This window comes from Periplaneta americana, chromosome 4 (assembly GCF_040183065.1).
Source record: "Periplaneta americana isolate PAMFEO1 chromosome 4, P.americana_PAMFEO1_priV1, whole genome shotgun sequence".
Taxonomy (NCBI): Eukaryota; Metazoa; Arthropoda; class Insecta; order Blattodea; family Blattidae; genus Periplaneta; species Periplaneta americana.
Genome location: NC_091120.1, coordinates 159,209,274 through 159,224,335, shown reverse-complemented (window position 1 = coordinate 159,224,335; position 15,062 = coordinate 159,209,274). Strand labels below are relative to the sequence as shown.

The 15,062-nt window shown below is 36.9% G+C and overlaps 1 protein-coding gene across 2 annotated transcripts in view; it reads right to left on the bottom strand.

Moving 5' to 3' along the window:
* The window catches only part of Lrrk (Leucine-rich repeat kinase), a 283,300-nt gene that overhangs the window by 65,530 nt on the left and 202,708 nt on the right, over nucleotides 1-15,062 (bottom strand). Inside the window, exons 21-27 of one of the 2 annotated variants that reach the window (XM_069824217.1) lie at nucleotides 13,383-13,528; nucleotides 12,362-12,506; nucleotides 11,251-11,360; nucleotides 10,366-10,505; nucleotides 8,114-8,338; nucleotides 5,434-5,556; nucleotides 2,799-2,998 (exon numbers count right to left, since the gene is read on the bottom strand). In XM_069824217.1, coding sequence (XP_069680318.1) covers nucleotides 2,799-2,998; nucleotides 5,434-5,556; nucleotides 8,114-8,338; nucleotides 10,366-10,505; nucleotides 11,251-11,360; nucleotides 12,362-12,506; nucleotides 13,383-13,528 — 1,089 coding nt within the window. The remainder of the gene's footprint in view (nucleotides 1-2,798; nucleotides 2,999-5,433; nucleotides 5,557-8,113; nucleotides 8,339-10,365; nucleotides 10,506-11,250; nucleotides 11,361-12,361; nucleotides 12,507-13,382; nucleotides 13,529-15,062) is intronic. The other variant, XM_069824218.1, reaches the window with a different exon arrangement.

The window sequence follows — 15,062 nt, the reverse complement described above, 5'->3', positions numbered from 1 at the left end:
CTGGGAGTCTTGGGTTCGATGTGCCGTGAACTTTATCTGAAAGTCTTGGGTTCAAAGTGCACCGTGGACTTGAGTGAGTGAGCTAGAAGAACTAGCCAAGGCGAACGAACTGAGAACTGACAGTTTTGTTGTACATAATGCTTTGTGAACATTAGTTGAGATTAGGAGTACATTGTTGTTCTTCTCAATAATCCACGTGAATTGTCATTGTCGTCTGTGGAGTGCAATAACGAATACTGTGTTGCTGTGTTGAGTGGAATACCCATTGTTGACGGGTGTGATTAAAGTTTAGAAGTAAAAACCACATTATTGTTTCAATTAAAAGTCACAATATCAACAGATGAACCCTGTTTATAATTGTTCTATCTTTTCTTAAAGAGGATGCATGTAACTCATTTCAAAATAATAATTATTTTTTTGTATGAATGTTCTTTATGACTCTTGTTCTATTTCTAACCTACACGATGCTTCTGTTTATGTTCCTGATTATGTAGCTTTTCCCCACCATAATTCTTACATAATTTACTTGAGTTTGAATCACTGGTTGCAAATGTTACTAGTGATTTTACGTTGCCATTTGAAAACAGCACTTAGGTCTTACAATATAAGGAAGACATTTCATGAATAGAATTTTGAGTTATTGGTTAAAAAATTAGTTTCCGACTTAGGATGGTTTTTCATCTGCTAAATATGTCAGTACTGCTGTTCGAAAAAACGAATATGGCATTGTAAAGCAGTAGTGAAATTAAAGTTCTGGCAACTTATGTGTTCTCTGTAACTCCTCATTCCCCTACCTTTCCCCACCCCTACTGCTACTGTCCACACTCTGTCCCTTAGCAGCTAACACCCTCATTCCCTGTGTGGTCTGAACATCTACAAGTTTTCCATGCGTGTTATTTGCTAAACGGATGAAGTGAAACATTGCAATAAGTGAAAGTCTCAAGAATCTTCTATGCCATATCAATAAATTTAAAAATGCAGTTATATTGTCAGATTCCAAAGCAGCTATTCTATCAATAGTCTCTAGACACACACTTTCATCTCAAACAGCAGAAATAACTAAAATGCTCTCTCAATTAATATCACTCAATAAAAGAATTGTATTCCAATGGATACCATCCCATTGTGGAATCCTGGGAAACGAGAATGCGGATGCTTTAGCAAAGAAGGGCAGCACTGCTACTTACAGACCTGTTACTAAATCTACATATTACTATGGGAAAAGATTTGTTAAATCTACATACTTAGACTTCAACAAACAAAATTTGGTAACACTATTTCAAGGGAAACAATGGAACTCTCTGCATCATAATCCACAGTTAATTCCCGATTTACCACGCAAATCATCTGTAGCTGCATTTAGATTGGCAACAGGTCTTGACTGTTTGGCCAAACGCCTGCATAGAATTGGAATATATGAGTCCCCTAACTGCCCATTGTGCAACCCAAACCAAGAAATGGATTCGGAACACCTCAAAATCTGTGCTTCAGTGGCTGACCATGACAATATCTTTGAAAAATATTGGAGTGCAAGAAGTCAAATGACTTTATTGTCAAATGCCTGGCATTAGAAAACAACAACATTTTAGTGACTTGATTGAATTTATCCAAGTTGAGCGTGGATGTTGTAATGCATACGTGATGTCAGTCTTGTTCTGACACATAATTTTGTAATGCATGTCACACTAATACAGCTCATTTCACCCTGAAAAAAACTCTAGGTAGGTTTCATATCAGTGGCGCAATGCCATTCCATGTGCTGCATTCTCCTACCATCCATTCTGAGAGATTTACATGCCTCCAGGTAGGTTTCCTCTGAATATGTCGGTTTCCTTGCAATTCTGATTTCATCTTCGCTTTATTATTATTATTGTGTCATAGCCAAATCTTACTTACTTACTGGTTTTTAAGGAACCCGCAGGTTCACTGCCGCCCTCACATAAGCCCGCCATTGGTCCCTATCCTGAGCAAGATTAATCCATTCTCTATCATCATATCCCACCTTCCTCAAATCCATTTTAATATTATCTTCCCATCTACTTCTTGGCCTCCCTAAAGGTCTTTTTCCCTCCGGCCTCCCAACTAGCACTCTATATGCATTTCTGGATTCGCCCATACATGCTACATGCCCTGCCCATCTCAAACGTCTGGATTTAATGTTCCTAATTATGTCAGGTGAAGAATACAATGCGTGCAGTTCTGTGTTGTGTAACTTTCTCCATTCTCCTGTAATTTCATCCGTCTTAGCCCCAAATATTTCCCTAAGCACCTTATTCTCAAACACCCTTGACCTATGTTCCTCTCTCAAAGTGACAGTCCAAGTTTCACAACCATACAGAACAACCGGTAATATAACTGTTTTATAAATTCTAACTTTCAGATTTTTTGACAGCAGACTGGATGATAAAAGCTTCTCAACCGAATAATAACAGGCATTTCCCATATTTATTCTGTGTTTAATTTCCTCCCGAGTATCATTTATATTTGTTACTGTTGCTCCAAGATATTTGAACTTCTCCACCTTTTCAAAAGATAAATTTCCAGTTTTTATATTTCCATTTCGTACAATATTCTCGTCACGAGACATGATCATATACTTTGTCTTTTCGGGATTTACCTCCAAACCTATCTCTTTACTGGCTTCCAGTAAAATTCCCGTGTTTACCTAAATTAAATCCTACAGTTTAAAAGGAATACTACAACGGAAATTCCCTCCACCATTTCAGTGGAGACCCAGCTGCAGGAGCTCGAGTGGGTGCATGCAGCTACAAGAGACAGTAAGGAGTTGTGTGCAGCACCTTTACCCTGACTAGCTGCGTGTGGGCTGCCCGCATTGTCTCCTCTGATGGCAGCAGTGAAGGTATGAGAAGGGTGCGGCTGTCCCATGTCAGAGCCACTTCGAACTTGTTCAGCAGATTCACGATGTAGCCACGCGTGTCAACTGGTCCTATGTTCGATGATTTGAACACGTGCTTCAGGTCGTCCAGCTTCATCACACCTGAACAAACAAATCACAGTTCTTTATATGATGTACAAGTGGACAGCAAATGAAAACAATGGAGAGGAAAAGTAGGCGAAGAGTAAGTAAGTACAGAAGAAGATGGAGAAAGGGTAAAGATGAAGAAAACAAAAGTTTGTTACAGTAATTGAGGAGTTCTATGTAATACAGGCCCATACCGTCCTGAGCCCTTTTTAGGGAGATTGCATTTTCTGGGTGTCCATAGTTAGATTGTTACGCCTGTAAAGTTTCATTGCGATATTTCGATTTATGAATGTGTGACAATCATTTTTAAATCAGTTATTGTATTAGAGAGAAGCCATTACGAGTATGAACTGTGTTGTTATGTTATTGAAGATGTCTGAGATAGGTCTTAATGATGGAACTAAGAAACGCAAGGGACAGTCAAGAAGAGATCGTGCTGCGAAGAAGATTACAAGAAATTCCGGCGAAAGTTATACATCTGTTACTGGTGAAGGTATTTCTAGCAAATAGTTTCTTCTAGTTACACAATGCTGTAAAAATAAATGTTTTGAAAATTGCACAGTAATAAAACAAGAAGATTTAAACAAGAAATCTTGAAGAAAAACGACTGACATGAATATTGACACTAGGTTATTGGGAAGCCAGCCTGTGTAACTGAACTCAGCAAAAGAAAAAGATGTGCGCAGTTTATTTAAATTCCTGAAACCAAATGATGTTGCTTGGTACGAAGAAGTTTTCCTGCAAACCAGAAGTGAAAATGCACAAGGAGCTAGTGATGATGAACTAAATCTGAATGATTAACTTCACTTAGTGTTAAGGAAGAATATATGTTTTAAATTTCATACAAAGTGATTTATGTTTACATTTTGTTAAAATCTGTTTAAGATCATTTTTGTGCTGTTTACTCCTAAGTTGTATTTTTGTACTATCACACTGTGTAACATAACAATGTAACACTTCAATGTAAAAAAGGATCATGAACAGTTGTTCTCCCTAAAAAGGGCCCATATAAGCATCACTTCGAACATCAATATCTATATGAAAACTGAAGAAAAACTTAGTTTCTACTTAGCACTTGATAGAATAAACATGAAAGAGTATTTTTTTGTATAATGTTGCACAAATAAAAAAGCAATAAATAAAATGTTATGCTTAGTTCAATTCTTTATTCCAATTTTTCTCAAAATATGGTTCCCTGTCATAGGTCCCTATTACATAGAACTCCTCAATTATTCTTTTAAAATAAAACTCTTAACCCCCTGAATACAAATCTAACAAGAGAAAAGCAGCAATTTTCAATAAGCATAATTTCACTATTGAAAGATAAAAGTATATTTAATAGAATATATGACTTACAGGGGCAATCAATAAGTTTCCGGACTGCCCTAATTGTAGGCAACATACAGGACACAGGAAATGGAAAAGTTATCTAGGACCAGGAAAACGCCTTGAATCTATATTAAATGTATTAGTTTAAAGGCAGAGAAGCTCGGTTCTTAATGATAATCCGACATTGTTTGATAGGCCAATTCAACAGGAATGCAAGCAATGATCTTCAGTGGCATGGGCATATATGTTTACCAGTACAATAAATACAAGTGCAGTTCGGAAATATATTGAACTTTGTATTTTACGATTTTTCGAAAAATTAAAATTATATAAAAATAAGTAAAGGGACAAAGCAATATATTACAGTAGAAGTGGTCAATTTTGGGCGATGACAGCTACTGTTCACAATAAAGTGACTGACTGGTATTGTTGGGAAATGTTTTTTAAATTGAATAATTGCCTTTCCAATGGTAATGTCTCATTTCCTGAAGCCATAATACTGTCATCAGTTCATCATATGAAGTAATCAAACTTGTAGCTGTAATTCTGACTCATTCTGTGCACTGGATAGCATTTTTTGATTGGATGCCATGTTTGGTTAGACTGACATTGATATCGAATGACATTCTTTGTATGCTCACGTAACAAGCACAGTTTCCTATGAAAAGGAACATTCACGCACATGACTGGATGCTCGAGACTATGTTAGTCATCCAGGAGAAATGTACCAATAGAGGATCCACTAAAAACAACTATCAGCATAACTTCAATGATGGAATTTAATGGTATTAAATAGTGAATGATGGTTAGTACAAATGACTATAGTTTAAGACTATGATAATCGTAGCTCCAATGTGCAGAGAAATTTTCTCTTGAACTGTGGTCACAATTGCAATGTGTTAAATTTGTTGTTATTATTATTATTATTATTATTATTATTATTATTATTATTATTATTATTATTAATCTGTCTCTTGAAAATGAAGGTGGCTTTAATATGCAATGGATTCTTACATACGAGTAAGCATATAACAAGTACATAATTATGAAGAAATATTTTCAAGTGGAAGAGTAAAATTATTTATAACAACATAGGAAGTAAGATGGATCTTACAAGTTACCTGTGCGTGCAAAAGGATTAATCTCTCTGATGGTAACCACATGAGCAAGCATGTCACAGAGCCACTGAGGGTCCAGGAAGTACAAGTCCTTTAGGGTTGCGTCGTCATAGTGCAGTAACACTCCTAGAAAAACACAAGGAGTGCTTTGAAAGTACAGAAGAATATTTTACACTAAGGTTACCAGGTAATCCCATTTTCCGGGAACAGACCCTGAATTTTGTTTTTTTGTCCTTGGACAAAATTTGTCCCCAAATTTGATAATTTGTTTCCAGATATCCCCAGATTTTCAGTGTTAATGATTATACTTTTATGAAAATGCTGTTGGATATCTCAGTATATGGTGTAATTCATTCCCAAGTTAAGATACCTATGGAATGTATATTGCCAAGATCTCATTCAGAAAGAGAAAAATTTGCAAAGACAGTCCATTATTTTTCTTCAAATGAAGGGCTTGGGGCAACATAGTGACAAGCCACACTCAAATTTTACAGGAAAACAACCCTTAAGTTTGAATCTTTAAGAGTTGTTTTCCTGTAAAATTTAAGTGTGGCTTGTCACCATGTTACCCCAAGCCCTTCAAATGTAGATGGACTCAACCTGAAGAAGATGAAATGAAGACTTGAATTACGTAAATAAGAATCTAAGTGCCATTTTCAAATTTCCGAGAAAAGTGAGTCTTAATACATATTTTGAAACTATTGGCGCATATGTGTCCCATCATTTATGAATGCCTAATAAAACGAAAAACAGAGTCTGGATTTTTATTTATGTTATAGGGCTAGGCACATATATTGTTATTCTATTAAAATTTAACGAAAATGGCAAATAGACCTATACAGGGTTGTTTCCGATTTCTGATAACGAATTTGAATGACATCGTGTGCGTCAGGAGTCACACGACAGCTGAACTGTGGCGCGAGGTGACAAACCAGTAGTGAGTAATCTCATAGTCAGAGTGCACGGTGACTCACAGCAGAAATTCCCAAGAAAATCGAGCCTTTTTGAGAGGGGTAATTACATTACGACCCTTTCCAATGCCAAGTACAGTTAAGTGAAAATAAAAGAAGCCCGCAATAAACGACGTTTCGTTATTTCCAAGAAAGGCATCTTATGTGTACTTAGTAAGATTGGTAAAGCTCGAGTGGATTTTCTTGATTTTTCCAATTTGGAATTAATCCCATCCAAGCTTTGCTAGTCTTATTAGGTATGGTACACACAAGATGCCTTTCTTGGAAATAACGAAACCACTTGCTTTGCAGACACCTATGATTTTCACGTAACTGTACTTGGCATAGGAAAGAGTTGTTATGTACCCCTTCCAAAAAGGCTGGATTTTCTTGGGCATTGCTACTGTAAAAACCGTGCACTCTGATTATGAAATCACTCATTACTGGTCTGTCACCTCTTGCCACAATTCAGTTGGTGTGATTCCTGATGCACATGAAGTCATTCAAAGTCGTTATCAGAAATTGGAAACAACCCTCTGTATTTACTTAAGTCCTCAATTATGTGCTGAAATTTCTTGCTTGAAGAAATATGTGATTTCAGAGAAAATTGCAAAGTGGAATGAAGAAAATGTTATTCTTTAGTGAGAATGGAGTGAAAATTTTTCGAGAAAATACGATAAATGTCTACCAGTCTCTTCAGAAAATTCAGCAATTTGTTTTGCTCCTTTTTGTTTATGTAGTACAGTAAAACTTTACTAATAAAGTCCTTCCCTTACACGTTCGTAAAATATATAGTAATGTAATATAATATTCCATAAAGTTAGAGTAACTTGAAATTCCTGTATGATTTCCATAACCTATCTTACGACCTAACAAGTCGTAGAGTAGACGCAAGAAGAGCTTGCCACGGAAAACTGCGCGAACTTTCGGAAACATTCGGGTGCACTCGACCTCACTTCAATTCGATTGGCAAACTGTCGACAGTTCTCAGTCGTCTGTTGGCTTGATGTTGCGAGTGAGATTTATCACAGCGCATGTAATGTAACCTAAACCTTGCTGCAGAGTAACTAATAACATAACATTATGAAATATGAATTTTTTTACATATAAAATCACTGAATGAAATGACAAAGATGTTATAAGAAATATGTAATCGTGTATTAATTGATATTTGACATTTTAATAAACCACTAATACTATGTGATTTTATTAAAATGTTCCGATAACTAGAGTGGTACTATGGTCGTTTTTCATAAATTTATGAACGTTATAAATAATTCTCTAGTTTGACTGTGTAACATTTTATTAGAACTTCCTAATTTAGAGCGAAACGGGGGGCATTGTTAAGTACATAGAAAGTTATACAGAACTCTGTTATTTAACAAACACACTTTGAACTATATAAAACTCTTGATATCAGGGATAAAACACAGAATAATTAACGCATACGCTGGATTCTACTCGCTCTGCACAGTAGACTCCACGATACGAAATCTCAAGATCGCGATTTCGAATGAGCCCTGTAAACAGCATTAGGTGATTCATAGCAGCCCTGTAACGAGCATGGCGGCACGAGGACTGAATATTGTTCTCTGCGCATCAGTCAAATGGGCAAGCTTTCTTTGCGCTTCCTCTAACTCGCTATATTATTATTTCATTCTTTCAAATTCCAAATAAAAATGAAGTCAGTTGATATCATCCATTACCATTATAATCAACTAAAACATACGCACCATTTTCATGAAGGAAAAGTGTGGCCTGGTGCAGTTCTGCAGCATCACGAAAACTGCGCTGATAGCGATACTGCATTTCTGCAGCAACAACAGCTTTGTACTGTTCAGCATTTAGTACGGGGTCCACCCCTGTGAGCCGGCGCTCTGCAGCAAGATGGCTAACAACGTCCTCCAGTGCCAGGTAGCTTGCTGGAACACGCTGTTCCAACAGCAGCTCCTTGCTTCCTGCAACCATTACAACATGGACATTCTTAACAAAATTGTATTAAGATAACACACTGTACTTCAGTAAAATTAATTTAAACAAAATAAAGTCACAGCCATCATCGTTATTATTATTATTATTATTGATATCGTGATATCTAGGACTCGCCATACACCCCAGCATCTGCCCCACAACTGGGGAAAACCTAGGAAGAAACCAACCAATCAGACCAGTTGCAAGGGGATCGTGCCAGTAAGCAACTGACATGCGAACCGATAGTTTTACGGCGAAGTGCATCAACATTGATTAAAAACGCAGTAATCATAGATTACGAAACGATGGTTAAACAGTAGCCGTGGTTAAAATGTAATTTATGTGCACCATTCATAATCACCGATTACTAAAACATGGCTAGCTGACACTTCATTTAACCAGAGTAAAGTCTATGATGGTACATTGTTTCTACAAAATGACTAAAGGAAAGCATCCATACCGCTGCAAAGATAATAGTCAACGTCTAAAAACGACTGCGCTCACTATGTTCTACATCGAAATGAACGTATCCTACATTTTCGCGTTGCATTTGTTTGCCTTTGGGCGCTGTTATATTTGTGAGTTCCATTTCTTTGTTTTTCAGTACTTTTAGGTTAAAATCGTACAAAATGGAAAATTGAATCCAAAAATGATTATATCCCAATGTTAGGTTGAAGTATCGATAGACTTAATTACTAGATTTAAATGTAGGCCTATTATATAAAAAAGATGAAATATCCATAAAGGAAAAGGATGCAGAAAATTGGTAGGAATGTGTGTACGATCTTGGACTACACCAGGGAATTGTGCATTATCCTAAGATCCATCCATAACCTCTCTTTGTTCAGCCAGTGACATAGAGAAAGAGATACTGGTATTCGAGTATTCCCTCTTAAAATACAGAAAATAATAGTTACATAGAATCGTAATATAAGCAGCCGATCCGTAGGAGAAATATGATTGTTCTTGTGTTATTTCAATTGATCCATTTGTAGATTTTGATAAACGAAATCCCTCCTGAAATTTTCTGTCACCTAATTGCTCACAAGAATTCTCTCTTTCCACTAAATAACCTTCACGCTCATGCTCTATCCAAGTAATTCAAGTACTGCACAATAATAATCGTCTTCGAAATAATCACCTGTGGTTATGGCCGCCATTTTGCTTTACTTGCTCTACTAATCGCTGGTTATCTCCTTTAACCGCTCATATTTGGCCGGTTAGAGATTACTGTGGTTAACTTCCTATTTAAGTCGTAACCGAGGTCGATCCACCGTAAAAATGCTTAATCGGGGATTAGGTCACAATTTTAACCGATGGTTACACTAACAGACGTTGATGCACGTGGGCATTAAAATATTATCACTGTACTTTTTGCAACCCAGCACATATTACTGCAGAGTATACATTATAAAAGATTTAATCCATTTTGAACAGTGGTGTATACTGGTTAAAGGGTTTGGGCTACCGCTGACCCTATTATTACACAAAATATATCTAACAATTACTTTAATTTTAATTACTATGGTAAAACTAATAATACAAAATTATTACATTATGTTATATTATAAACTTTTTCTTTTGTAATTTCCTTGGGCTACCACCGGTAGCCCGCAAAATACGCCCCTGATTTTGAATCTTGCATACACTACTTTTAACACTTGAATATAATTAATTGATTAACTAGTGGACTTACTCGTGTAAGCCGTACAAATCTTACATAATTAACACGAGTAAGTCCACTAGTTAATTAATTAAAAAGATTTAAATATCTTCTTTATACTCAGAATTAATCTAAAAAAAATTATGTATTATTGTAATAGTAATAAAAATCACTAGCATAACTTGTATCAACAGAATAAGGAATCCTATATCATAGATTTATGGTATACCTTAGAATGAGAACATGGGAGCCCAAATTTATAGGCCATTTCTTGATATGTTAAAACTCAATTCTTCTAACTACCATCTTTCCCAGCGTCCACATCATTATAAATAATAAATTTAATTTTACCTGGAGGCCGCAGGCTGAACACTGTATCGTAAATAAGGTTGCAAAGCAGCTTGATGTTGTGGCGAGTTTTGCAGCTCACTTCGATTGTGTCCAGCACACGGGGCAGCCCGCACTTCTCTGCATCCACAATGTTAATGAACCTGTCACACAACAGAAAATTATTTATATTATAAATACAATCTTCCTGACAATCTTTAACAGATAGGTGATTCCTGATTACTAAGTGTGAGCCTAGGCTAATGAGGTCTCATTGCATATGTGTTTGTGATAAGCCTGTCCTGGGTTCTGGGAAAAATTCAACAACTGTGTTCAACCACGTCAAATTTCGTCTGGGCTTGATACATTCTCGTTTATGATACAAAAGAAGATATCGATTTCGTCATAGATATGTTCTCACTTCAGAAATGTAATTTATTCTTCACATCATCTCTAGTGGCAGAGGGTATGATAAAGGGAAGAACAAGATTAAGAGTAAGATGTTAATAAACTAGCAGTTCACTAACTTGGCATTGTTTGAACTACTTTATGGTTCAGTTGCGATTGCTGCCATTTGATATCTGGTGCTGAACAATTAACATTCGGTGCAAACAATTGAAAGTCAGTCTTAAAAGTACTTTTTGCACTAGTGTTGAAATACTTTTCCCACACTACAGGATAATAGTCAATTTTTAACATGCTTGCCTAGCATTGAACGATCGCTTTTAGGAATGTCTGCCTAAAAAAATTAAGGAAGGAAAAAGAGAGAAAAAAAAAATATTGAGGAAAGAATGAGCCAGACTATCACGGGACATGGTTCATATACCTTTCTGGTATAACGTACAACTTATTCTGGTCTATTAATAGTCCGTGTTTTAGTCAAAGTAAAACTGTGCCCTGTGTACTCACTTATCCCGTATGAGTTGCTGCAAATCCTCAGAAGTGGATGAAGGGTAGTGCTCTCGCACCATGTCATAGTGGGTGCCCACAATCAGAACTGGCGAGTTGGGGGCCCGTGCCTGAAAAATATGGAACACTTCCTTTATCCATCTTGAATCTTGCGTACACTACTTTTAACATTTAAATATAAATGATTGATTAAATGGCAAACTTACTAGTGTTAAATTATATATAACAACGTGTGGCTTACAGCTGTTTCGGTGCATCCTTCACACCATCATCAGAGCCTACTAGATCCCGGCGTCATCTCGACTTCGCTGCCTGTTGTAGGGATGCGTTTGCGTGTTGAAAAGTATTGAAAAGTGGAGTCGATCTGTGTGTTGAGGATTTGATTAGGGTGTGTTTTGGTGTGTCTGTATATTTCATATTGTTCTAGTATGTTGAGTTTTTGGTTTTTGGGTTGTATGTGTAGGATTTCCATGTCTGTATTTATGTTATTGTATGTATGCTTAGCATTAGTTATGTGTTCGGCGTATGTAGATGTATTGTGTCCTCTGGATATTGCGTTAATGTGTTCTTTGTAGCGTGTTTGGAATGATCTGCCTGTCTGTCCAATGTAGAACTTGTCGCAACTATTACATGCGAGTTTGTACACGCCTGTGTGATTGTATTTATTTGTTTGTGTTGTTTGTGTGTTGAGATATCTTTGTAATGTGTTTTCTGTTCTGTATGCTACGTTGTATTTCTGCTTTCTGAATGAAGATGCGATCTTATGTGTGCTTTTATTTTCGTGTGTTAGTGTGATGTATTTCTTGTGTTCGTGTTGTGTTTTGTGTGTTTTTTTGTTTGTTAAGCTTTTGTTTTGTCTTTCTTATGATGTTGTTTATTATGTTTGGATTTTAACCGTTTTCTTGTGCTATGTATTTGATTATGTTCACTTCTTCATTGTAGTGTTGTTGGCTTATGGGTATGTTGAGTAATCTGTGTACCATTGTCCTGAATGCAGCATGTTTGTGTTGTATGGGGTGGTTAGATGTGTTGTGTATATGTGTGGTCTGATACTTGACAACAATTAGGTAACAAAATGAAAACAGAAGACAGAAAATGACACAGTGCTCACCTGAATGTTAACAAGCCAGTGCAGAATCTCGTTGATGCCTCGCTGTCCATCAGGAATCCTCCAAACAACGAGGTATAGGCTCCTCTTGGACAGAAAGTACTGATGTGTTGCATAATACTCTCGCTGTCCTCCAAAATCCCAAGTTCTGCCAGACAACATTACATACCAATTAGCTAAGTCACATTTTGCTTCAAGAAAGAGCAGGATATCAACAAGTTCTGCCTGATAGGTGATATCACAAAACCTTTTATCTTTCTCTTGATATACAGGATGCGAATTAACGGAGGGGATGGGGAGGATTTTCCCCCCTGTTGGAAAGTTATCCCCCTCTCATAAATTCATATTAACATCCCTGCCAGGGATAACTTCTATCCCCTTCACAAAATATAATTGTTTTAATGCGAGTATACTTTATAAAGTATAAAGTAAGCAAAGAAAATAATATTGACGAATTATCATCACCAGCAAGCTGACAACAATCAGTAACTTAGGAATTACACATCTTATCTTAAGCCTGTTCATGGGTATAATTATTATTATTATGATCAAGATGCAAGACAAGCAACTCAGTGCAACCAAGCGTTGAGTCGTATCGAATGAGGATACTTATAATTTTATGTATGGTATTCTCTATCTAGGATTCTATTCTCTCATCAGAAATCTTAATTCGCACCCTGGAGATATAGCTCTATCTTCCTCTATCCATCTATCCACCCATTTATCCATCTGATCATCCTTCTCTCCAACATTCCATTCATCCTTCCATTCCTCTCTCCATCTCTCCATAACACTCTTCACCACCTCATCTCTCCATTTATCTATCCATCCATCCATTCCCTCACCTACCCACCCAGACTGTCTGCATCCCTGCATTCTGAATATCAGGACTATTGTGAATGCCTGTTAAGAAAACCGATGGGAATTTATACAGGCATATTTGCAATATTCTGTACAAACGTATGAGGAAGACTTCACAACTAACAGATATGTGAACTTAGACGAACATATTCCTGTTTCATACCTGAATACAACAGGCCCATAGGAAGACTGGCCACGGATCTTCTTCTCATACACCCAATCACCAATGTCAACTCCAACTGTAGACATATTTGTCCCACGTGAAGTTTTCACATTGATGTTTTTATTGCCCATTCGCTTTGCCCAATGCTGTAAAACAAAGGGACACCACAGTGTTTGTTACAGAAGCCAGTCTCACATTATACATGAGAGGACACATTTAATAATGTGCAGAATCGAACTCGGGTAGTTCTATAGATCTCCTGAAGAGAGAATTATAACATATGCATCAGACCTATACCACAGTCTAGTATATACAGTCACGAAGCTCAATACGTAGCAAATATGCATCCATAGATAGTTGCTAACCACTAGGATCGCTACAATCGCCTCAACATAGACAATGCGAAATAGTACCTGCACAGTCTATTGTTCCTAATACCCTCATAAACTCAAGCTTCGTGACTGTATATACTAGACTGTGCCTATACTCAGAAATGTAGGTGAACTATTGATACTCGTATCTGCAACTGATGATAAAATTAACAAACTTGAAGTATGTCAACTTGAGATTTATAACTGGAGCAGTTAAAATAACCCCAGTCAATGAACTTCTAACTGGAACAAACAAAGCGTTTCCTCCCAAAAACTCTTTCAGTTTCGTGAAAAGGTGAAACTAGGGTCCAGATCTGGACTGTAGGGTGAATGATCAAAAACTTCCCACTTGAAAATTTGAAGGAACTGGGTTATTTTGTAGTAACATGAGGTCGGACATTATCTTCGAAAATGATCACACCACTAAACAATAGGCCTCTCCTGCGATTGTTAATGGCCTGTCATAATAGCTTCAGTGTTGCACAATATGTGTCAGGATTCTCTATTTTTTTTTTTTTTGTTCATTTTAAACAGTCACAGAAACACCAAGTCTACACCTGTGGAGTAACGGTTAGCACGTCTGGCCGCGAAACCAGGTGACCTGGGTTCAAATCCCGATCGGAGAAAGTTACCTGGTTGAGGTTTTTTCAGGGGTTTTCCCTCAACCTAATATGAGCAAATGCTGGGTAACTATTGGTGCTGGACCCCGGACTCATTTCACCGGCATTATCACCATCTCATTCAGATGCTAAGTAACCTGAGCTGTTGATACAGAGTCGTAAAATAACCTACTAAAAAAATACCAACAAAACTCGTAATACGATGACTCAGTGTATGGCCAACACGTGACTGCGAGTTGGCTGACCTCAATTGGACGAGTTCAATCACCTCTGCAGGTATGATGAGCAAACAGGTACTACTTTCCAGACGATCGTCGTATTATCTTATCATATCATAGTGTCGACTTTGAAAAGACTCTGTGGTTAAAGAATCATTGTAGAACATATACCTATATGAACATTTATTCAGAACATCTAAAATGCTGTTGTCTTAGATAATGCCTGCAATGTCCTACGTAAAGATGATGAACACTTTAGTTCTAGGTTGTATGTCTCAGGCTCAACTGTCACGTTACTAAGAAGTGAGAAACGAACAAAGTAAAGAATAGGGACGACGAGCTAATGGTGGTTCTTGCAAAAACTACTTAATTAATGTAATAAAAATATGACACCATATTTATTTGAATTCGCCTGATAAAGTTTCAGAACTACAGTTCTCTTAGTGATCACTGCCAAAACCCATGTCACTA